The 25,926-nt window shown below is 38.4% G+C and overlaps 1 protein-coding gene across 3 annotated transcripts in view; it reads left to right on the top strand.

The window, feature by feature from the left end:
* LOC102939002 (TCDD inducible poly(ADP-ribose) polymerase) overlaps positions 1–25,686 on the top strand; it is a 61,313-nt gene extending 35,627 nt beyond the window's left edge. For all 3 annotated transcript variants that reach the window (XM_037909558.2, XM_037909556.2, XM_043521697.1), the window contains exons 3-6: positions 15,993–16,161; positions 18,178–18,359; positions 24,325–24,600; positions 24,973–25,686. In XM_037909558.2, coding sequence (XP_037765486.1) covers positions 15,993–16,161; positions 18,178–18,359; positions 24,325–24,600; positions 24,973–25,420 — 1,075 coding nt within the window. In that variant the 3' untranslated portion in view covers positions 25,421–25,686. The remainder of the gene's footprint in view (positions 1–15,992; positions 16,162–18,177; positions 18,360–24,324; positions 24,601–24,972) is intronic.
* The last annotated feature ends 240 nt before the right edge of the window (positions 25,687–25,926 follow it).

Here is a 25,926-nt window from a genome sequence, read left to right as displayed (position 1 = left end):
TTTAAAAATGAATGTATGACTCTTGAAGCAGTTTAAAAGCCTTGGGGACTAAAGTTCCCTATCCACAGAGCAGCTTTCCCAGTGTCATTCTTCTAATATGCCTCTGTATTGTTTTAGAGAGTTCATATTTAGTAGAGCTGGTTGAAAGCTTTTAGATGGAACAGTTTTCTGTCTAAAAATGCATTTTCATTGAAATCAGAACATTTTTGTGGAAATATTTTGTCTAACCGAATCATTTTGAATTTCTTGTTTTCAGTTTTGTAATTTTGATTCATTTTGTTTTGACTTTTATATTTTAATGATGCATGTATTATATATATGAAATATTATTTTGAAACCAAAAGATTCAAGCATGTTATTAAAGCAAAACATTTCAGTGTTCCTGAATCAAAAAATTTTCAGAATTTTCATTTCATGGAAAGTTTTGAAATAATTTCTTTGAAATGTTGGAAAAATGGAATTTCCATTCCATAGGAAATTCCAACAAGTCCTAATATTTATCAGTGACAGTTAAATTTTTCCCTTGCCTGGTCAATCCTTGGACACTCTGAGACTATCAACCTGAATACCTACGGTGGTGGTACTTTACCTTATATTGACACCTTTAAACTGCAACCAGTGAGCAGAAACTCCACTACCAAATGACGATTTATACTCTACCACCTGGGACTGTATGGGACTGCATTGCACTGATACCACTAACCTAAGTTTGTATAGAGCACCTGACAACTTTCAGAAATTTGGTTCTACTGAACTGTGTTAGATTCAAACTGGTAATGTAGAAGTGAGTTACCAGTCCTTGAAGGAAGTCCCCCACATTCCCAGCATTTGATTTTTTTCATTGGCTTATTAGCAGAGAAATGAAAAAACACCTAATATGTTATTAAATCTTGTATTGCTGTGGTTTCTTTTTAATGCCTCTGAATAATACCTATTTGGGTGGCGCAAAAAAAAAAAAAAAAAAGGGCAGCAGAATGTAGAGAAAATTAGAATACTATTGATCGTTTCCCTTTCAGTGACACATCCATAATTACAATAGATTCATTTAAGTCCACAGTATAAACTATGAGGCCATCATCCCATATGGTTATAAAATAATTCATGTGATATTTTCCTTGCTTGCTTAGAGCTATAAAAAATTGTGAGAAACTTCTAGGAAAGAATACCGGCATATATAATGGATGGGAAAGTGCATCTGATGACCTTTGACCCAGTTGTTAAGATTATTTATTCATTATTTTTTCCGTATTCTTATTTGACATTTTTTATAAGTGGTTCATAGACTTCATTTGGTTCAGATAACACAAGCCTGAGTTTGAATTTTATGATTCATCAGCTTTCAGTAGAGAATCTGAACAGTCAAAAGTTAATTGGTTTACATTAGCGTATTCCTGGGAGGTGCAAAGAAAAAAATCTGGTAGTTTATTAGGCTGGATAGTACTTTAAGATTATAGCAACACACATACATTAGAACTAAAGTCACCCCATCAGTACAAAGATGCAATCTTATCAAAGTCAATAGGGTTGTACTAGTACCTTGGTGGGCAGAATTTAGCCCATTCTGTACAAAATAATAATATGGGTTTTAGATTTATTGGATTTCCAAATGAACAGGTCATAGATCTAAGGCTGATTTGCTTTGGTGAAACCTTGCTTATTTTGTCAACATATATAGTTACTGTTGCTAGGGTATAAAGAGTCAGGCAAAGGGGGTGTTAATGAAGGGTTCTGTTTTCTAACAGCAAGTAAGCGAGAATTTGTCTCCTTGATTATACTTAACTGCTATATTCTGTTTATTTACTGGGAACACCCCACTTGACCAATGATGATGAATCAAAGCATAGTCATCACAAAGAGTGGATCAAACACGAGACCAAAGATGTTGGGGACAAGGTGCCCTTTTATTTGGCAGAAACCCATAATTCAGAAGTGCTCTGATGAATGTGTTTCTGTACTCGGGGGAAAAAAAGAGCAGTGTAATAAACTCCACCTCTTTTGAGGTAAGTAGACATACAGGGCCAGATTCCGCTCTCAGTACCTTCATTGACTTAAAAAGAAAAGGAGTACTTGTGGCACCTTAGAGACTAACAAATTTATTTAAGCATAAGCTTTCGTGAGCTACAACTCACTTCATCGGATACATTCAGTGGAAAATACAGTTGGGAGATATATATACACAGAGAACATGAAATAATGGGTGTTACCATACACACTGTAACAAGAGTGATCAGGTAAAGTGAGCTATTACCAGCAGGAGAGCAGGGCGGGGGAAACCTTTTGTAGTGATGATCAAGGTGGGCCATTTCCAGCAGTTGTCAAGAACGTCTTGGGGCGGGGGGGAGGGAGGATAATCATTGGGAAATAGTTTTACTTTGTGTAATGACCCATCCACTCCCAGTCTTTATTCAAGCCTAAGTTAATTGTATCCAGTTTGCAAATTAATTCCAATTCAGCAGTCTCTCCTTGGAGTCTGTTTTTGAAGTTTTTTTGTTGAAGAACTGCCACTTTTAGGTCTGTAATCGAGTGACCAAAGAGATTGAAGTGTTCTCCGACTGGTTTTTGAATGTTATAATTCTTGACGTCTGATTTGTGTCCATTTATTCTTTTACGTAGAGACTGTCCAGTTTGACCAATGTACATGGCAGAGGGGCATTGCTGGCACATGATGGCATATATCACGTTGGTAGATGTGCAGGTGAATGAGCCTCTGATATTGTGGCTGATGTGATTAGGCCCTATGATGGTGTCTCCTGAATAGATATGTGGACACAGTTGGCAACGGGCTTTGTTGCAAGGATAGGTTCCTGGGTTAGTGGTTCTGTTGTGTGGTTGCTGGTGAGTATTTGCTTCAGGTTGGGGGGCTGTCTGTAAGCAAGGACTGGCCTGTCTCCCAAGATCTGTGAGAGTAATGGGTCGTCCTTCAGGATAGGTTGTAGATCCTTGATGATGCGTCGGAGAGGTTTTAGTTGGGGGCTGAAGGTGATGGCTAGTGGCGTTCTGTTATTTTCTTTGTTGGGCCTGTCCTGTAGTAGGTAACTTCTGGGTACTCTTCTGGCTCTGTCAGTCTGTTTCTTCACTTCCTTCTTGGTAGCCTATGTGGGAGCAGAATCAGACCTGTTGTTCCAGATTTTCAAAAGGTTGATATAACAGGTTGATATTAAGGTTGATCACCCTTGAACGTGAAGGGTTCTTGCATGTGCATTTATACTGCTTGTGCACATTGTGCACACGTGAGGGTTTCTGGGTTGAACAGGTAGGTGTGCATTCCTGAAGGTACACTCGTTGCATTGACCTTTAAAAACTGGCCCACATTAGTGTTTATTCATGACAAAACTTTGCATTTATTGAGCACTTTTTCATCTGAGGATCTACAAGTATTTGAAAAAAATATTAATTTTTAAATGTTTTGAGTAAAAATATTCAACCAGATTCCTTGGTTCATTTGGCCTGCTTTTTTCCCATTCTGGTGATACAAAGCAGCCATGAGCCCAGCCTACCGGTCAATTACTCTTGGTTTCTGGCTGGTTTGTGTCACCAGAGTGGTGCAAAGCAACCAGAATATTCCAGTGAATCTTGCCCATAAACTCTACAGACCATATCCTCAGCTGATGTAAATGGAGCTATACCAATTTACACCAGTTGAGGATTTAAATATAAATCTTCAAATGCAAATAGAAGGGACAACTGGGAATTGCATTCCGAAAACCAGTACATCCAGTAATGCTTGGAAGATTTGCATAAGTCTGACATCAGCAGTGTCATTAGGAGCTACAGTCTCATCTGAGTTACACATGTGTAAATCTGGAGCAAGCCCATTGTAGTTATTGCACATTTATGTCAGTGCAACAATAAACTTTGGCCTTTTACTTCCCTACTTTATGAAGGAATTAAAAAAAAAAACAAAAAAAACATTTCAGCTGATGAATGTTTGCAAAGTTTGTGGAAAGTAGTAATGCTGATTTACAGTCAGAAAGTAAAAGTTTTGCATCGTTGTTGATGAAGGAGGTTAAGATTTAGGGGTGAATTTTTCTTGCTGTGACGTGTTTTCTTTCTGAATCTTTACTGTATATGATCTGCATGGCTTACAGTCATAGTCATAGCTGAGAGAAGCTATGTGACGTGGTGAGAGGACAGATTAAGCAAAGTACTCACCAAATAATTTCCTGCCCTGCTTGTCACCTACCCTCTTTCATTTTTTAGTTTAAGAATGTTTGAAATAAAGATAAGACCACGAGTGGACATCATGTCTGCCATCTTTAGTGTTAGCAATTGCCTTCATGCAAGATATTGCAGCTGTGGGGGATGCTGTTCATTCTTCTGATAGGGAGCACCCAAAATCCAATCACATGCTCTATTGCTACACTACCAAGACGATGAGAAAAATTCCTTTAAGACTCATTGCAACTAATTGGCTTGATATTTCACAACGTTTTGCTAAATGAGACAATGTGTTGCAATGACTTTTTTTTTTTATTTGGGGGTGGGAAATACCTAAAAGGGGTTTTGCCTTTTAAAGGAGGGAATGGCTCTGATGGTCAGACCAAAGGACTTAGGAGTCAGGATTCCGTGCTCTGTTCTTGACCAGGATCAAACAGGATTTCAATGGCAGAGTCAAGTCTCATAACTTCTCTAGCTCGCCATTTGCAGAATAAGGGGGATAATAATACTTAACTGTTACTTCCTGTGGGAGTTTTAATTACTCACTTTTGGATATAACTTTCAGATCCTGTGAGCTGATACTGTATAAGTATTTCAGTAAAAGAGGCCTGATTTTCAGAAGAGCTAAGCACCTACAACTTAGCAGAGAACACCATTGAAAATCATGCTGAACTTGCCATATATGTATTCAGGAGCCTAACTTTGGGCACTCAGGTTTGAAAATTGACCTTAAATTTTTTAAAAAAAATTTGGTAGATGATCAAAATATTGCAAAATTAAAAATCTGCAATATCCCATTCAATCTCTCCCTCTCCCTTTGCCAAATCCAGACTTGGTGTAACTGGGAGCAACTCTGAAGAGTTTTTGGAGTTACACTTGTTTACACCAGTTTTGAATTTTGCCCTTTCTTTTAGTTAATTTGGCACTACAATTCATGAGGTTCTGTCCTGCTCTCATTAATGTTAATAGGAAAACTCACTCTTCTTCTCATCTAATCTACATATTTAAGGCCTGGTTCAAAGTCTAAAGAAGTCATTGGAAAGACTCCCATTGACCTCAGTGGGTTTTGGATCAGGTACTTATAGAGCATGACTCACTGTGGTATCTGGGCCCGTATCCATTTCAATAGGAGCAGAGTTGGACCCATGTCTTCCAGGATCTGAGGCTGTGATGTTTAAAACTACTAGCAACCATACTAAAATAATTTCCTTTGGGTGAAATTCAGCCTTATACAGCGCAGCTTAAGTAATTCATAAGCTTTGTGCTTGCCATCTCCACAGGGCTGGATTTCGCCTTATAATTTTGCACAACTATTTACTTTGAATAAGAGAAGATAGCACTTACTTTAAAAATTGGCAGGGCTACCCAGGAGGTGTGAATACCTAACAAGTATTCTTGTGACTTGTATTTGACTGAATTTGATTTAACCAGGCTTGTAAATTTTAGCACGAAAGGACTTCATATCTATTTGGAGACCCAGTTGATCTGTTGTTCTCTTGAATAGCTTTTAGACTTTTGCTATTTCAGGGAGGAGCAGGGTTTAGTCAGAGAGGAAATCAACAGTTATATACTTTTAGATAATGTTTAGCTCTTAATCTTGCTTCATATCACAGCTGGTCTGATGGGAACTGAGTTTCATTTCCTGTGCAGACCTTTGTTGATCAGTGCACCTTTTTTTTCTGTTGTCTAATGTATGTGGTAAGTTTCATGACATGTATCTGAACTTAGGAGCAGAGTTTAAAACCCACATACCTTTTCACATTACTTCCGATTAAAAAAAAAAAAAATCTTTTTCTCTTAAACTTCTGTTTGCACATAGTATATACGATAGAATTGCCTGGATAGTCCGTAGATCGTTCAACTCATTAAACTTAAGTTCATCAGGAGAATTAGAGGGCCATATTCCTTGAACAGAGCAACATGTGATTTTAATTTGCTGTTAGTAGGTGCATAAGAAGCTTGCTTTAAAGGATACAAAATAGATATCAGATGGCTTCGTTGCCATTCTCTATGGATTGGGTGCAGAGTAACAGTTATCCAAATTCCGTTCTGCATTGCACTGGGGCAACTTCATTGAAATCAGCGGAGTCTCATGGTCTAACTGAATACAGAATTTGGCCCTCCTTGTCTGTATGCAATATATATACTCACTTAAGTGATGTTCACTGAAGAGAGTACAGAATATTTACTCTCATAATGTAAATAAAATTCCATTAAACAGCCCAGTTTTTTATAAAAAAGAAGCACGATCTAGTTAGTGGTTAAAGTATAGGACAAGTTATTAAGAGGTCTCTATTCCTATAATCCTGAGGGAATTCTGCACCACTGCGCGTACGGAATTTGCACAGAAATTAATGTTTTTTGCACAGAATTTTCTTTTCCTTCCCAGAAATGGGCTGCAGAGTTGCTGGCTGCCATTAGAGGCTGCTGGACCCAGAAGAGCACAGCTCAGCTCACAAGTAGAAGACACTGCCAGAGGGAGGGGGAGGGAGCTTGAGGGTTCCTGGCAGCTGCAGATCCCAGCATGCCCTGAAGGAAGGAGGCAACATGCAGGAATCTCCACACAAGCCCAGCCCAGCATCAGGCTGTTTCTCCCTCTGGATCCCTGGGCTCTGGGGGTTAGGGGGTGCGGGTGTCGGGGTGGGGGGGAGGGAGGGGTTGTGCGACTGGGGGGCGGGGGAAGTGTTGCGAGCATTTGCCTGGGGAGGACAACTGGGGGCTTACAGTGGGAGGGAGTGTGGGTGTCTGGGCTAGGGGGCGCTCTGAGGGCTGGGGGGAAGGGGTGAATGTGAGTGTCTGGCTTGGGGAGGGTCCCGCAGCTGGCTCTGGTGGGGAGGAGTGTGGGTGTCTGGGGTGGAGGGCGCCTTGCAGCTGGGCTTTGGGGGGAGGAGGTGAGAGTGTCTGTTCCCCCTGCTGTGCTCTGGGGGGAGAGGGGCAGAGAAACAGGAACTGAGTTGTGGTAGGGGTTTCTTTAACTTTCTATTCCTGGAACATTTTTTTTTTCTCTATATTGTTACAGGCATAGTTGCTGATAGGTATTTTGAAATAAATTACCAAAATAATTGAAACTGGTGTGATTATATAGTGCTGTTTTGACAAATAAAATATGCAGAATTTTGCTGCATTTTAAAATATTGTGTCCAGAATTTTTAATTTTTTTGGGACAGAATTCCCCCAAGAGTAATTCCTAGCTCTACAACTGATTTGCTGAGCTAGTTTGGACAAGTCACAGCTTCTCCATGTTTCAATTTCTCTGGATGTAAAATGGGGATGAGAATATCTACCTACCTTATACGGTTGCTGTGAGGCACAATTTGTTAATGTTTGTAAAGTGCAGTAAACGTCTCAGTTGGAAGGTGCTACAGAAATACCAAGTATTGTTTTATTATTGGTTACATGTTGTACAGCTAAATATGCAGTGGGAGTAGCTCTTGACCCAGCAGAGTGTTCGAATGAATTTCCTGCTTTCCCAAATCTGTACCGAACTCTTGTGTCCACCATTTCCTTTCCTGTTATTCCTGCTAGTGCCATTTCCAGATAAAAACTGAATAATATAACTTGACCAACATTGATGGGGGTGGACCTTTGATCTCATCACCAGCAGTACCCTCCCTCATAATACAACATATCCAGAAATGTTACTGGAACATGGAGGACTCTATTGCATGGAGTTAATCATTTGGAGGAAAACTCAAGGAGGGGTTGAGAGGGCACACACTTTATCCCTTCCCCACTAGGATGGGTTTTAATTCCCAATCCAAACATAGTCCATTATACATTATGTAGGACCAGCCTCATTTTATATCCACATTTATCTGTCCCACGCTTACCTGCTGCAATCTCACATTGTTAATTATTTACATCAGAAATATTGAATCATAATACTGAGGTTAAACATGAAGTTATTTCGGCTAAGGAATGGATCCCATATAATGTTAAACTTCTGGCGCTCTTATTTTTCCTAAGTCCCTGATTTTAGTCTTTGTCTCACATTTAGGCCTTGCACAGTTGAGAGATACATTGTCATATTTAGTTTCATCACCAGTATCTGAGAGTAACCCAGGAATGTAATTATGCAATCACCTGCTGTATCAATCACAACTAATTTTGTTCCTGGGCTTTGCATTACATATGCTCGAAATAGGTCTTTTTTTGAGGCACAGAAGGAAATGTTTTAAATGAATCGCTGTTAACAGACAAATAACTTTGTGGACATTTGTTCAGGTTGCAATGCATGAGTACCAGCAAATGTTACACTTGAAAAGGTTTAAGCATTTTAAAATAATGGAAACATTTATAGAAAGGTAGGTAAATATTCAAAGCCATCCACAGAACTTAAATAAGAGGACCTGTGTTAAATAATATCTTGCCTGTTCTAAACATTTTCATTCCTAGATTTTAAATGTATGTCAATTATGAAGTTTTACAGGCAAGGTTTAGAGGGACCTCAAAGTCAAACATTTTGGGATATTCAAAGATGTCTAGGTGACCTGGGCTTCAGCTCCCACCAATATTATTGGGAAGTGGGCATCTCAATGTCCAACTCAGTTTTGAAAACTTCACCCTTTCTAATATATAGATTGAAAAAGTATCATTTTTAAAGCACCTATTATTTAAAAGAGATTTGACTTTCAAACTTTTAAAGAAAAATCTACTATGCTGTATCCTGAAATAGGTAGTGGATTCCATTTTCATGGCAATTCAGGAAATTAAAAATAAATAAATAAGGTTCCATTCATGCTACAAAGAAAACCAAATCCCAAAACACCCACAATGACTGGATGTATCACACAACCATGTAGAGTCATCTCAAGAACCTTGGCCTCTTAGATTCAGAAATATAGCCTGTACTACTTGTGCTAAGGGAAAGCCCCTGAATGCCACAGTGGAGAATAGAAGGAGTCTTATGTTCTATCTAAGCTGCAGCCAGCCACCAGAGGATAAAATTCTCAGACTGTAACCATTACAATTAGATATACTGATCATTACTACATTTTCTTAATTACAACCTGTTTTATCCATTAAGAAGAATGTTTTTGAAGGGGGAGGAATAAACTGTGTTTGAGCTGGATGGATGGGATCTCAACCTAGGGATTGCCAAACAAGTGTTAAGGAGCTGCCCTTCTATTGCTAAATGGGAGGGGAATCTGGCATGGAAAAGGCTGGGAACCATAGAGCTAAAAATTTACAAAAAACATTGCACACCAGTAAAAATCAGACTGATTTTTCAATAATGATCTGAAACTAAGAAATATCTTGACTTATTTAACGAAAGCTTTTCAGAACAATTCTTCTTAGCCTTCAGAGTAAACAGCAATTTTCAGGCCAACCTATTTTTGCTAGCCAGAGTTAAAAGTTCACTAAACATAGGACTTACAATGGGAACTAGTTGCAGACTCAGCTGTGAATAGGCTCTCCATAATTACAGATGTAAGGGGGGAAAAGTAATTGCAAGTCAGTTTATTGGATCAGTATCTGACACTGTAAACCTCATAGTTACTATGGGAAAAAATAAATTGCCCTTTTGCTATGGCTGAAGAACTGTCAGAAGAAAAGTCATAAGAAAAACTCTCAAGTTCCCATTTGCTGGTGCAATTAAATGATTTGTGCATTCATATTGAGGGTTTTCTATGTGCAGCCATTATGCTGAGTTTTGGAAAGTTGACCTGTTAAGTCTAAGTTGCTGCAACTAAGACACTACTAAAATAACCACAGAGTTCAGTAAATTCCCCTAAAATTAATAAAAAATTTTCCCTCATACAGCTCATCAATATTGCATAGTACTTCTTTATTTCTCATCACCTTGTAACGCAGTTGAAAGTGTATGTCAGGTTCTGTATTTTAGCACAGTTAAATATCTTATTAGAAACATCAAAGTAATGTATCAGTAACCAGCCATGGTTTGGATGCCTGTGAAATTTGTTTAGCAGCATTCAACATTTTATGACTTTGGTCCTCCAAGGAACTTAATCACTTATGTGATACTTTAGGCAGGGCTGTGGTCTTGAAAACACATTTTGGGTGGCAAATATGGCTCTTTGTGTTTTTGGATTATGTTTCACTCTGTACAGTATTTGCATTGATATAAGACTATTGTAAATCCTTGTCCACTGTATACTCATGTTAGTAAAATCAGCAATATTTGCCAAGTAAAGAGCTTTATTTATCAAAGAAAATATTGACATCTAAATAGAGCTGTATACATAATTCACCAAACATTTTTAAAATTGCTTTTTATTCTTTTGCATTTCACTGCAATTTTATGAATAGGGCTGAATTTTGTGGATTAAAAATTGCAATGTGTCGTGCTTTGGCTTCAAAGTAAGATAAATTGGGAGTGAATCTGAGCCCATGTTTTATTCCAAAGCAGTCTTATTGTGAAAAGGAAACAAACAAAAAATGCTTGATCTTTTCAAAATTAGATATTTTATTCAAAGATGAATTTTTGTGTCAAAATATACAAAGGTAAGTGTATATTTTAAGGTAAAAAACAAAAATCCTCGGAAACAGAATTGCAAAATTGTCATGAAAAATTTTACACACAAAAATTCACATTTACAATGCTGCTTGCAAATACTTCAGATAATATAGCTCCGCTTTTCAACGGAAATGATATCCTCATGATTTCAGACATTGTTTTCAAATAAAGTAGTTTACAGCTTATTGTTATAGAACAAAAGACTGCATACCAGGAAGGTGCTTTTTTCACTCTAGAAAGTGTATGTATTCTTGACTTGCATTCACTTTCAGCAGGTTCACACTGGTAATTTATTACAAGTAGTGCTGGTTTTCTTATTCGGTTTATTTTTTATTAGGGCTGTCAAGCGATTAAAAAAATTAAGCGCAATTAATCGCATTGTTAAACAACACTAGAATACCACTTATTTTAAATATTTTTGGATGTTTACTACATTTTCAAATATTAATTTCAGTTACAACACAGAATACAAAGTGTACAATGCTCACTTTATATTTTTATTACAAATATTTGCACTTTAAAAAACAATTGTATTTTTCAATTCACCTCAGACAAGTACTGTAGTGCAATCTCTTTATCATGAAAGTTTAATTTACAAATGTAGAATTATGTACACAAAACTGCATTAAAAAATAAAACAATATAAAACTTTAGAGCCTACAAGTCCACTCAGTCCTACTTCTTGGTCAGCCAATCACTCAGACAAACAAGGTTGATTATCTCCTGCAAATTGTAATGCTGCCTGCTTCTTGTTTACAGTGTCACCTGAAAGTGAGAACAGGCCTTTGCATGGCACTGCTGTAGCTGACGTTGCAAGATATTTACGTGCCAGATGCATTAAAGATTCATACGTCCCTTCATGCTTCAATCACCAGTCCAGAGAATATGCTTCCATGCTGATCATGGGTTTTGCTTGATAACTATCCAGAGCAATGCGGACTTACGCATGTTCATTTTCATCATACTCACTCTCCTTACAGTGTGTATGATAACACCCATTTTTTTCACGTTCTGTGTGTATATAAATCTCCTCACTGTATTTTCCACTGAATGCATCCGATGAAGTGAGCTGTAGCTCATGAAAGCTTATGCTCAAATAAATTTGTTAGTCTCTAAGGTGCCACAAGTACTCCTTTTCTTTTTGCGAATACAGACTAACATGGCTGCTACTCTGAAACCTATTGTTATAAGTGCGATTAATCGCGAGTAATTTTTTTTAGTTAATCATAAGTTAACTGCGATTAATTGACAGCCCTATTTTTTATCATTTATATGCAATGTTTGGTTTGTACATACTGTTCTTACCTAAAGTATAGGATATTACTCTTAAAATAATGCTGGATAAGGGGACGCATTTCTGAATCAGTGTGGGTGTTTGTGCATTATGCATTGATAAAATATGCTGTGGATCATCAGATTTAATTAGTGTATCAAGATTTCATAGGGTAGGAGGAGGTACTGATAAGAAGACACAGAAAGTACTAAAATAGCCCTCCTTTTTAGGATCTAGTTATTTTTCATATCCAGATTCAGGCTGGAATGATTTCATATGTTGGCAATACATGTAATGAACAGATGGTTAATTATTCTAGAGATTTTGCACATTATACTATCTTCTCAACAGAAATCCTTTTAGAATCACGGCTATGACAGGATATCATTTAGATAACAGTATTGATTAACTTGCAAAACGTGCCTTATATGTAGTAATTTATAAATATGAAAGAGGTGGACTTTTACCAGATGGAGACATTCTATTACACAATTCTACTGCTGCAGTGAGACTGAAAGTTCTCAGCAGTGAATCACACGTCTCTGAAATGAAATGGGCCAAATTCATCCCTGGTGTAACTCCATGTTGACTTCAGTGGAGTTAGAAAAGGGGTGAATTTGGTCCAGGGTGTTTAGGAGAGTGCAACTGGTGGAACTATTCTGTTAATAAAAAAAAAAATCATTTTGTATTTTTCTCATACCTGTCCTTAAAGACTATATAAAAGCATATTGAAGAACAAAGAGAGCTAAGCTAAAAACAATACCATGAACCATTCATTCAAATAATACTGCGCCAATTCCTTAGACTGGGAGCTCGTGGAAGCAAGCGCCATTGTCCCTTCTTGTATGTCTGGGAAGCATCTAGCACAGGGATCGGCAACCTTTGGCAAGCAGCCCATCAGGGAAAGCCGCTGGCGGGCCGGGACGGTTTGTTGGCGGGCCAGGACACTGTCCGCCGCAGGCCAATGGGGGCTGCGGGAAGCGGCGTGGGCTGAGGGATGTGCTGGCCGCCGCTTCCCGCAACCCCCATTGGCCTGGAACAGCGAAGCGTGGCCAGTGGGAGCTGCAATCGGCCGAACCTGTGGATGCTACAGGTAAACAAACCATCCCGGCCCGCCAGCGGCTTTCCCTGACGGGCCGCGTGCCAAAGGTTGTCGATCCCTGTTCTAGCACTTCAGGATCCTAACTGCAAACAAAACACAGAAACAGTAATACTAAATCCTGAAATGTGCTGCGTGCTTACAGCTCCCATTGGGAGTTCAAAGAGAGTTGCTTGTGTTCAGCACCTCTCAGGATTTAGACCCATTCCTTGTGATTCTTTGATAGAAAAACACAGACTGAAAGGTGCATAGCAATGATGTGAGATAAGCTGCAGTCTCTCCTGCCTTTCTCAAGCAAATCAATTAAGTGCCACTAACTCATGTTTAAGAACCCATTACTTTTGCTATAACAAGTGTCAAATATGGCAGGTTGTTTTTTTTTTTAATGAGTTGAACATGCAAGAGTTTTTAAACAAACTATATACGTTTCAAATATTAGCCATATTTTTGCTGGCTATAGTCAGTGCAAAAAAGAAATACTTTACATTGGGTTAAATGTTATGTTGATAATACTCAAAAGATTCATTCATCTGAGTTATTAGTTCTTAGTGAAAAACTATCAAAATGTGAAAGCATGTAAATAGTTCATAAGTGAAAACCAACAGCATTAGCTAGGCAGTATGCTAATCCTAGTCATTTACTAAAGAAATCTGATTCTTCTTGTAAGGGTGGAGTGATAGTGTGTAAGCAGCTTTGTGCAGCCTGTCAAGAATCGATCATTTATTTTATAAAGACAGATATAGGTATGCTTTGACCCCCACAAAGCTGTCTCTTTGCACTGTGATCAGTGTTCCTGTGGAATCATTCGTTCCTTTGAATGTCCAGGTTTAAGCTCCCATTTGCTAATAAACCTCTGATCTTTGATGTATTTCTCGGTTGGCTACTAAGCAGTAGTTTTTAAGCTACCTGGCTTTATTATTTATTTATTGGCTGACAACACAGAAACTTTCTGTAAAATAATTTTATGGCAGTTTATAGAAAATGGAATCCTATTTTCAAAACAGTAGGCAGAAAGTCCAGTATATGCACAAATGTTGTGATTTGCTGCTGGGGCTCCCAAAAACATCTCTTTTCAAACAACTATGAAAATATGCAAATTGTCAAAGAAGAAATATTATTATTGTATTACTAAACACCTGTGTATCTCAGTAAAAATTTATACTGCACTTTACAGAATGTAGATGAGACATATCTCCTGTCCATAAAAGCTTACAACTAGGAGCTACTCATGCAAGAAATAAGTTGCTTCTCAACATGAGTTAAACATCTAACATTCTATCACACCACTATAAATAAAGTTATTCACATCTGAGTCATAAATATTTTATGTAAATAAACCATTACACATTCATTAAGGACAATGGAATATTTTAAGATCTTTGAAGGCTATTATCAGCTAGAGGTGAAGTTCATAATTTCATAAACCACTGCTTAGGCCCCATTCTGTAGTTTTGCAAGAAAATTCCCAAATGCCCTGTCTCTACTGGCTTAGAAACTCTACTTGGGATCTGTGTACATGGAGCTTCAACTGGAGATGGGACTTAAAGACTTCATATGAATAGCCTTTTTGAACACAAATCCAAACACCCTCAAATTTGAGAGAGATGTTTAGATTGGATCAATTCAAAACTTTGAGGGTCAAGACCATCTTTGCTCTTCCTCTGAAACTGGTTTCAATAGTTTGGCTGGCCAGTGGGAATTGTTTGCTTGGAGCAAAACATTCTTTAAAACATTGGTTATCTCCCTCACTAATGGCTGGTCAAGTGGTGTTAGAAGCCATTTTTGCTGAACCATACTGACACCACATTTAAACATGACTCCTACATCAGCATAACAACCATATTTTTTCACTTGAGGTAAAGAATATAGGCTCCGACTCTTCATAGGTAATATCAATTTTCTCTCATTATACTTCTGAAAGCACCAAATTACTTTTATATAAAGTTGCATGTTGAAGTGTTGATTTTGTAGCGGCAATACAGCGCAGAACAAAAAGCAAATATTTCTCTGGGTAAGCTTCATAATAGTAAAATCAATTTTTCTTTTCATATTATGCCAGTTCTTTTCTCCCGCACATGTGATGGAAGATAATTGAACTCTCCGGTGGATTAGCAGCAGATGCTCCTCATCTGGAGACATTTACATTTCCGCTTCTTCCCTGAAGCACTAACTTTCACAAGAGTAACCTTTTGAATAGTATTTGGCTGCTTCATTAAACAGGGTTGTGTGATGTATTTGCTTGATAGTATGCTACAAATGTCAAGGATGCATATATTGATCTTTCCATAACTGATCTATAGTGAACAAATATCTCTGTACTAGGAGGCTTCTTTTCTTTCTATGCTTATACAATATTTCTTCAGTGTCCTAATTGATATATTAAGGGTTAGACTACACATAGCCCTTGTGTGTGTTGGAGAAAGAGCTAGGAATCTTCCCCTCTTCTATTCTCTAAGCAAGGAATAGGTGGTCCCTATAATAAGAGGATGAGTGCAGTGACAACCCCCTCCTAACACTTTCTACAAAGAGGGTGGAGAGAAGGCAGGGTTGTGGCTCCATTACTTTTCCTCCTCATTGGCCATCCAGAGAGAGTGAAACATCCTGCAGCATCCTAAGGTATGGAGTAGCAGATACACAACCTGGAGTTCTGGAACTTCCTGACCCCCATGCACAGCCCCAAGATGTTTTAGCTCATGCTGTACACAGCCATGTTTTGTCATCATCTGGCTAGAAATAGGGAGACCCAAATTGTGCCCACTTACATCCCATGCAGCCCTGCTGAAGTCCATGTGGTTGCTTGAGGTATGAGTACAGAATTTGACCCTGAGTGCTCAGAGTTCCACCTTAGTTTAGCTTGCCAGTAGTGGATAAGCCTGGTGGAATTGAGACATGTTGTAATAGCATTGTTTCCAACCCTCTCCCCCTCAAGGTGTTCTTGGATGGATTAAAAATTGAAAATTCTTTGTTTTTCTTATTCTTTCCAGGGGACATGAGTTTTTGGTAGATCTGAATATTATGAACTTGTATGAAACCATTGAGTTTGACCAAATGCGGAGGCTGTCCACACCATCCTGCACCAGTTCCAATTCCAACTACTACACAGTCTGGAAATACTTCTGCAGGGACCACTTTGGCTGGAGAGAGTACTCAGAGGTATCTGAAACTTTCCATAAACCTGTTTTGGACCAAAATCCAAAATTATATTGGAAACACCTGCTCAGGTGGAGTAGGTATCATTCAAGTGTAGTATCTGTATAATATTTGATGTCCTTTCTCAGGGGGCCAATACTCTTCATTTGCAGGGGGCTGGATAGTTTTCATCTCCACTGCAAGTCTATTGATGTATAGCACAGCAAAGGTTTTGTTTCTCTGTGGTCAAAATTCACCGTGCATCTTATGGCCATAGAAAGCTTCCAGGACTGCAGAACACCGCAGTCCTTCTTCAAAGTGCAGGGGCTGTGGGCTGGGGCAGGGAAGGAACAGGCACTTGGCCAGTGGTTCTATCATTGGCCAGATTCATTGACCAAAGTGTTGTGAAGGTGCTTCCCATTGGTTTAATCAACTACGCTAGTGCAGAGGTTGGAGTAGCAGCTGTGTGACTACTTACACTGCTAACCTATAGGTAGGGGTTATTTTAGTTTTGCCCAGCCCCAGTCTCCACATAGTTCCCCTGCTCAAACTCATTTACTTGGTTTTAGTGAACTGGGGCAGGATATTGAATTTCATCTGCTGAGCTTAATCTTGCCATAGGGGCACCTGCACTGAGACAGCGTGGAGCCACATTGCCCCAGGTTGGAGTGCCAAGAGGGACTGTGCCTCAAAGAGGCAGAAATCTTCTGAGTTCCCCAGCATGCAGAAGCAGAGCACCCATTCAGACAACACAGACCACTCCCTCTTGTGTGCCCTTTTCCCCTTGTATACCTGCAGAGCTGCTGGGTATAGGTTGGTCCTGTAGGATTAGATTTATTTTCAGCTTGTACCTGGCTTAGACTTGTTCCTGTAAAAACACAGAAGTAGAGAACCAAATCTAAAGAGCCACTAAACCTCTGTAATGCTTTCCTCTTTTTGAGTCTCTATGGGCTCAGAGAGCAATGTTTCCAAAATCCTCTGGTATCGGAGAATGAAACTAGTCAGTTCAGAGTGTCACCAGAATCATGAGAACACTACTGCACTTTTCTACACAAGGGTTTATAATATTTCTGTGCATTAATCTCCAATTCCTCCTTTAGAAACAGCCACAGAAACGTAGAAGATTACTTAAACATCAGGGGGACTGTTGAATAGAATCAATATTGCATATAGCCAGCAGAGACAGCAATAAAATGAGAACTGTGCTCTGCTGAACTTTTGTTCCACAAGTGACCTGTGATAACATTTTAAATGTGGAAGCTGACTAATATGTACAGTAACTCCTCGCTTAACATTGTAGTTATGTTCCTGAAAAATGCTACTTTAAGTGAAATGATGTTAAGCGAATCCAGTTTCCCCATAAGAATTAATGTAAATAGGGAGGTTAGGTTCCAGGGATATTTTTTTCACCAGACAAAAAAACTATACCGTACTATCAAATTTAAGAGCAAATTAAAACATGCTAATCCCTCAAAAACTGATTTTAAGGTATGAAAGAATATGTTATATAGAGACCTATCCTTAAAGGAAAACTCTTTTCATTTTGATCTGTTCATTGTTCTGAAAACTCACTTTGGGAAGGCAGATGAATGGTTTAATGCTGGGATTCCTGTGTTCAAATCTTGTCTTTACCAGTGACTTGCTGTAGGAGCTTCAGCAAGTCATTCAACCCTTCTGTGCTTCAGTTTATCCATCTGTAAAATGTGGATGCTAGTATTTCTAACTCTCACAAGAGTATAGTGAGACTTATTTTATATTTGTCAAGCATTCTGAGATCTTTGAATGAAGAACAATCTAAATGCAAATGAATAAAATGAATATGTAAGTTATTAAATGTAATTCTCCATTTTATTAGTGCTTCTGAAGCAGACATTTGAGGTTTATAATGTGATTAGACAAATACCCATTTAACGTTTTAGCTGGGTAGTTGAACTGTTATATTAAAAACACTTTACAAAAACAGTTGTAGAAGCAACGTTAGTTCTTTTGCGTTAGGGAAAAAAAAAAAGTAAGTTATGGTAACTTTTCTTTTTCAAACAGCCTGTTGTACGATTAATAGAAGAAGCCAACTATCGGGGTCTGAAAGAGGTCCGGTTTGTTACCTGGCACAATCAGTATATCTTGAACATCAAAGATGGCTTCCAACAAAATGCATGTTTCCGAAGAGAAATTAAGAGGAGACCCCTTCTTCGCTCATGTGTTGTGCTGATGCCATTCTTACAGTAGGTATCCTATGGGGGGTGGAAACTTTTTACTGTGAAAGGGTACTTTTCAAAGGTCCTTCGACAATGGTTACTTTCCTTCTTTAACACGTGACAGAGGGAATTTTTCCTTATCTATTATTTCTAGATTTTCCTAGCCAGTATGTCCAGTATTATTTACTGTTTGCAACTGAACTCAGAATCAAGTGCTTTGGTACTCAATCTAGTAGGATTTATGAATTAGTGATACTTATTTTTTATGTATAAATATGGGCCCTGATTTAGTAAAGCATTCTTATGGAGGAAATGTGCTTAAGCACATATTTTAAGCATAAACTAAGCATTAGTGCTTTCCTGAACCAGGACCATAGATTTCACTTAGAAAGATCCCAAAGCTTTGCAAACGTCACCAATGGATTTATAAAAATGTAGCAGAATCACTTCACCCCGCACACAGTTAGTGCAGCCATCTCTGTGGTGAAACTCTGCAACTATTTAACAGCCCACAGCAATGCTGCTCAGCAGTTTAGAAGCGGAAGCAAAGAATAACTCTAGTATTAGGCTTAAAGTTCTTTTCTCTGACTTTCTCATGCACAGTGTAGATTTCCTTGGGCATGGACTGGAGATGTTCACTGAAAAGTAACAAGTAATAACAGTAGCAAAATATCTCAATTATAGCACTGTACTGTAGTTAAGTGCCAATTCTGAAATGACCCTCCATTGTCCCACAGCAGGAATCAGCCTGAGCTGTGAATTCCAGAGCTCAATGTGCATTATGTTTCAAAATGTTTGAAGCTGAGGTTTAAGTTCAAGCCTATCTCTGAAACATATTGATTTATTGATCATGGAGGATTGTGTTCCACGACCAGTGGAGCAGGGAAATGGCATGCCAACGTTTAATGGCCTTTTCTGGCCTGGCTCTTTAGGAGTGAATGCCTGCAGGGCACAACCCTACTGTAGCTGAGCACAAACCTCTGAAGTCCCCAATCCATTGAAATCACTGGGAGTTCTGCCTGAGTAATGATTGAATGCTGTATTAGTAAATCTATCATTTACAGTGAAGTAAGGCATACCAACAAATAGTTGGAAAGTGCTGGCCACAAAATGTAGGGGACGTGATAGGAAGAAACTGGGTCTGTATTTAACTTACTGAACCCATGAGTAGCCATCTTCTCCCCTTGAGTATGATTTCTAGCCTGTACTCAAAATCTAACCTTCAATAGTGTGCAACTCTACACAGGTGCACACATTTGGTAGCAGGCATAAGGAGCCTTCCAATCTCCCCACCCCTGGCATCCTTTCTGCTCAGGCAAAGTCTTGTTTGGGAGAGCAGGCACTGATTTCTGGTAGCAGCTTGTGTTGTTGATTAGTTACTTAAATGGGATCACTCTTGTACTTCTATCTAGTGCATGCTGCAAACCGTGGAACAGTAGAACTCCAGCTGCATGGGATGTAAGTCAGGGCAGGATTTGGTCCAATGCTTCAAGTCAGTACTTTCAGAAATGTCACAATAATATCAGCAATGTTGGATACTACAATGTAATTTCTGAAGTCCCTACTTCTACTGGCTTGGCCTGGGAGCTCTCCGCTTCCGGCTACTAGGTGGTACTGTGGAGAGCCAACCTTTAGCTGACTGCTCTCCTTTGTCTCCCTGCCTCAGCTATTCCATGCATTCTAATGTAAGCAGGAAGGGTTGAGGCAAGGAGTGAAAGGGAACTCTTGGCCCCTGTTTCTCAGGGTGGATGAAAGGTGGGGAGGACCAGCCTGCTGTCATGAAGGAAAGCCTCATCAAGTTCACCCCAATCCGTCGTGGCCCTCCTGTGGCTGAGTATCTTCCTGTCCCCAAGCTCCCAGTTTATGTAGAGAATCCTGCCATCCAAGGCTTTCACAATGCTGGCATCTATGCACTTAACACCTTGCAGGATGAATAACATCCTTCTCACTAGGGGATGCTGGCTTGTTTTTGTTGTTTTCTTTTTTTTAAAAAAGGACATAATTTACGGATGTACCTTTTGGGCTTCTGAACATGAGAGGTACAGATGTATTTGAAGTTTGCCAAACTGTTGTCCATATTTCTGCTTCTCACTCTTTTTAGTGATCACCGAGCCATCAGCTCCGGGCTTCATAAAAAACAAATGTTTAAAAACACTATCATTTTCAAGAACAATTAGAGATAAAGCATGCCTTGTTTTATCATCCTCTGCATTGTGGGTGAACTTGTTCGCCCAAAGGCCAAATGAGAAAAGTGCTGCATTGTAGTCCTTTTTGATTAGAACTCATAAAAATGCCATTTTTGTGATCTCATCAGCACAGCTGGAAACATTATTGTCAGAGTCCAGTAGTTAGGAACATATTGTCCTCTTAGCAAAGGGGTGGAAGTCATTAGTCTGACTGGCAGCTTGTCATGCTGGGCCAATCAAAGAAGATTTAACTGCTGTGTTAGGGCTAGAATGCTCATTAGCTCGCTGAATTGTTATAGCATCATAATTGTGAGGTGAACGTTAATTTGTTCAGGGCCTTGAAACAAGTAATTGTTGGAAATATTTTCAGTTATAGTCTGGTGTGGGGAAAACCAAGAACTATAAAACGAAATTGGAAAAAAGAGTAAATACATAAAAACATGGACTTCTAGTTATAACACTTCTGATTCTAATCTTAGGGGGAAAATAAAGACATGAGGTGTTTTCCTTCATCTCCAACTGATATTTTGCTCTGAGTGCCTGTTTTACTACAGTTTAAGGGTCTGATCCTGAAAGGTACTGAGCATCTGCAGCTCCCAGTGACTTTAGTGAACTCATGGTGAAATTTCCACTGTCCTGTCATAAACCTCCTTAGTTCTTAATGCAGTACCCCTGAGACCTGATGATTTTCACAAATAAACCAGTGATCTCACACCACTTATTAGTGAAAGATAGCAGTGTGCTCTGGAGGGTGGGATGGGGGGTCTTAGTATTCAGACTTTATTACTTTATAAAGTATTCTATAGTACTTCATTAGTTCACTATCAAGTACAGTGGCTGCCATTAAAAAGTCAACATTTTCCACCAGTTACAAACAGTGATTGCCCCCTTTTTCCTATACCTAAAATAAGAGAGAGGATAGGATCCTAAGTTTAGGATAGGATACTTAATATAGGAGTGGTGATAAATGTCTGATAATGGTTGACAAATGTTGACTTTTCATGTATTATAAATACCTACAATTAATTTATACTTGTCAAAATAAAGGAACAAAGTACATTAAGGATATTGCATCACTTAATGTTTTTATTGTGTTTGCTTGTTTACTCTTGAATCTGTAACATTTGTTAATTTGCAAGGGGTCTTCCAATCACTAGCGTGAATTAATGAGGTTCTGTTGTAACTTTTTGTTACTCACTGACCTTTTTCACCTTATGAGCAAAAGGACAACAACCCAACCCCCATTGTAGTATCACAAACAATTACTACAAAATCATTAGGAAGGTGCATTTACAATCCATCCTCTGGGTTTCCTTTAAACTATTAATGAACATAGTAGGCCAAATTCTGAGCTCAGTTAAACTGGTATAAATAAATCCAGAGCTGAAGTCAATGGAGTAGTTGTGTTTTTATAGGGCTGTAACTGAGACCAGAATTTGGCTAGTGGTTCTACCTTTTCAGCATTGTACAACAGATGAGAGCTATGTAAGGAGATACTTTTCAGAGTAGAACTACACTTAAATCTATCTTGTTAAAAATGGTCTTATGGGGATCACTGTTTGCTATTGTTTCTCAGAGACCCAAATCAAATCTGGTAAGTTTTTTTTAAAAAACAGCCTTTTCTAACTATTTTTTAGCCCTGTAAATTCAGCCTTTAATCAGAAAGTCACATTGGGTTCTTTCTAGCTTACACATCACCAACAATAAAAAGTCTGCAATCAGAACATAGTTGACAATTCTGCTGATAATGCACAAACAAGAATAGAATCCAGCTCCCATAGTTGTTGGCTCTGCTGGGAAAGGCAGGGAGAAAATAATTTAGTCTGTAAAGAGTCTCTGAATACACAGAGAGCAGACTGGTTGAGTAAGAAATTGCCAGTTTTACACAATTTTCAATTAGAACTACACTTTAACCAAAGGAAATTGGCTGCAATAGTGTTGCCTTCAGGAAATTCTTTGATAGACAGCGCCATAGTAAACTTTAAAAAAAAAAAAAAAAAAAAAAAACCCACAAATCTAAATCTTGCTTGCCTTTCCCATCCACTGAGTTTCACTGACCTAAATTCAACTACTTATATAAGGAAGGCAGGCAGGATTTGGCCTGAGATGTAGACAAAACTCAACTCACCTCTAATGTAGCCAATTGATAAACAGAATGAATGTTCTCAGGTCTGTCTTTCCTCCTAGCCAGAGCACATAGATTTTCCCTGTTTCAGTAGTGATACGTTTTGTAAAATAAAAATGACCTAGTAACTTTCAGGGTATGCTTAATATGAGCTCCACTGCTTGGGATTAGATACACAGCTGTACCTTGTGTGTCAAAGCTCTAAATTAGAGATTGGCAATTTCATAATTTGACCTTGGCCAAGTAATATTGCTTACTCATGACTACTCTTTACTGATCACCTGTGCCGTGGCGTGGCCCTGGAATCAGAGGAAAGTGTCCATATCAATTTCCTTCCTGCTTCCCCAGTGCCTGAGTCTGGCAACTATAAAATGAGTTCAGGTCAAGTGCTTAGCTGATGCAAACTGACATAGCTGCATTGACTTCAGTGGAGCTACACCTATTTACATCATCTGAAGATCTGGCCCTCAAATTTTAAGCTCATAGAACCTGACTCTGCACAGCCGACTTCAACCATGGGACTACTCAACTAAGCAAGCATAATTCAGTTGGATAAGGCTTGCAAGTCCAGGTCCCTAATCAGGTGAATATAAGCCATATACTATGCTAGTTATCTAAACTTAGGAAGTCTTAAATGTACGAGCCCACAAGCCTGAAATATGGTTCAGAACTGGAATTATTCACAATGGGTGAAATTTTGGCTCCACTGAAATCCCTGGCAAAATTCCCATTGATTTCAGCAGGGCCAGGATTTCACCCTCTGTATTTATTTTTGTGCATTTTAAAAATCCAGCCAAATGTATGTGTAGCAAACACTTACAGTTTTCCTCCCTCTGGCATGAATGGTCCTTTGCTGCCACAGCCTTTACAGACAGCAGCATTGCTCCTCCCTCCCACGTGTCACTTCTTACCTGGCAGCACTCCCCGCAACAGAGACTGGTCCAAGACAAGAAAATAAACAAATGCAGATATGTTTATTCTGGCCTATGCAAGTAAAAGCAACTAATTCTAGAGAGCTTTCCTCAGGACAATAATATGCAACACTGAAATTCAGCTATCTTTTGTGGTATTCATTATGTTTACCCATTATTTATCCAGGATCATAAATCATGCATGCCTTTTCTTCTTGAAAGGTGTTCTAAGGGAGTTATCAAAGTGTTCTTTTTTTCTTTTTAACGGAAATGGTTAATGAATCACAAAGTTTATAAAATAATTCCACTTCCATTTGGTAGCGTTCTATCTGTACGAGAGATTTAGAAACAATTATCTGCCACTGACCCATGTAGCAACTCCTTCTAAGTTTCTCTGCAGATTAGAAGCCTTACTAATTACTGTGACAATAGGTTTCCACCAATGGTGTTTGCACTGAGATTTTTCCCCCTTAGTGAACTGATTCTGTACTCAGGCAAGCTTATGAGAGTTTTGACATTGGTTTGACTAGACATAGGACTAGGGACTAAACAGATACAATGTTTGGCATGCTCTTTTTAAACAAGAATTTGAGCTATATAAACTTCTGCATTGTCGTATAGCTGTAAAGCAGCAATCGTTTAAGAGATTCTCATAGACTAAGGTCAGAAGGGCCATTGTGAACATCTAGTCTGAACTTTGGTAACTAAATAATCATAGTTTGAAAGTCTTATTTCTGATTTTTTTAAATGCAAAATCTTTCTCAAACTAGGACTCTGGGTGGCAATCCTCCAATACCTTCTACATCAGCTGAACCAGCCTCTTCACAAGTCTTATCTCCGACTGCTATTACCTCTCCAAACCTTTATCCTGAAACTTGGATTAGTATGGATCCAGCTCAGGACTTCATCCAAGTGCCTGTTTCTAAGGAAGATAAAAGCTACAGAACCATTTACAATCTGTTTCACAAGACTGTGCCAGAGACCAAATATAGAATTTTGAAAATACAAAGAGTGCAAAATCAGTTTCTCTGGGAGAAATATAAAAGGTGAGTCCATATAAAGAGTCTTTTTTTATCATGTTGGAAAACTTTCCTTCTGAAATAAAAAAGAAATGATGGTGTTGGACATGAAATATAATCTGATTGTTAAATAGAATATATAAACTTAACCAAATCTCGTCTAAAAAAGAAAAAAAGCAACAGCTTTAAGTGGAATAATTTTGCTTGAAAAATAAACATCAGTGTACATATTTCCTGAAAACTTGTGTGTAAGAAGGTTATGTGCTCTATTTGGACATATTGAAGAAGTGTTCATTTTCCCTTTTGCAGTTCTAACATTCAAGATAACACTAATATGTGGAGAACCTTTAATTCATAGAGCTGCACTGAAAATTCATCTTTTTTCTTTTTCTATTCCAGGAAAAGGGAATATATGTCTAAAAAAATTACAGGGTTTGACAGAATAATGAATGAAAGGCACCTGTTCCATGGTACCTCCCAGGACGTAGTGGATGGAATCTGCAAGCACAACTTTGATCCACGAGTCTGTGGGAAGCATGCCACCATGTTTGGACAAGGCAGTTACTTTGCCAGGAAGGCGAGCTACTCTCATAACTTTTCCAAAAGGTCACCCAAAGGAGTTCATTACATGTTTTTGGCTAAAGTACTGACAGGAAGATACACAGTGGGCAATCATACTATGAGAAGACCTCCACCTGTGAACCCTGGCAGCATCACCAGTGACCTTTATGACTCTTGTGTGGACAATTACTTTGAACCTCAGATCTTTGTCATTTTTAACGATGACCAGAGCTACCCTTATTTTGTTGTTCAGTATGAAGAAGTTAGTAACACTGTCTCCATTTGAAAATCCTCCATGCTGCTAAATTATTCATTATAATGAACTTTTATCTGACATTTATAGTAGTTTTTGTGAAAAAACATGGACTTTGCAGAACTGATTAAAGTTAGTGGCTTGGAGGAGGGCTTAAAAAAATAAAAAAGAAAGAATCCTGAAGTGACCAGTTGTGCACTTGCTGTTTGATTATGTATGCGCAAATTGTAAATATTTCCCCATCCTTTTGTTATAAAACCCTGTTTATTTATGTTAGTAAATATTCATGTTTAAAAAAATGTTTGGTTCAAATTATTTAAATTATATTGTGCTTATGCATATAATTGTTGGTTCATAGTTGACTTGAAAATTTCTTATGTCCTGATCCCAAAATCTTAAACTTTTTTAAATGCAGGATCAAGATAACTTGCAGCCGAGAACTACTAATGTTGAATTTTAAACAAATTTTGGAACATTAAGGAAATTCTTGAGGCCCGAAAAAAAGCTAATATTATGCCAATATTTAAATAGGATGACAC

Source organism: Chelonia mydas, chromosome 9 (assembly GCF_015237465.2).
Source record: "Chelonia mydas isolate rCheMyd1 chromosome 9, rCheMyd1.pri.v2, whole genome shotgun sequence".
In the NCBI taxonomy this organism is placed as follows: domain Eukaryota; kingdom Metazoa; phylum Chordata; order Testudines; family Cheloniidae; genus Chelonia; species Chelonia mydas.
This window is presented reverse-complemented; position numbering and strand designations above follow the sequence as displayed.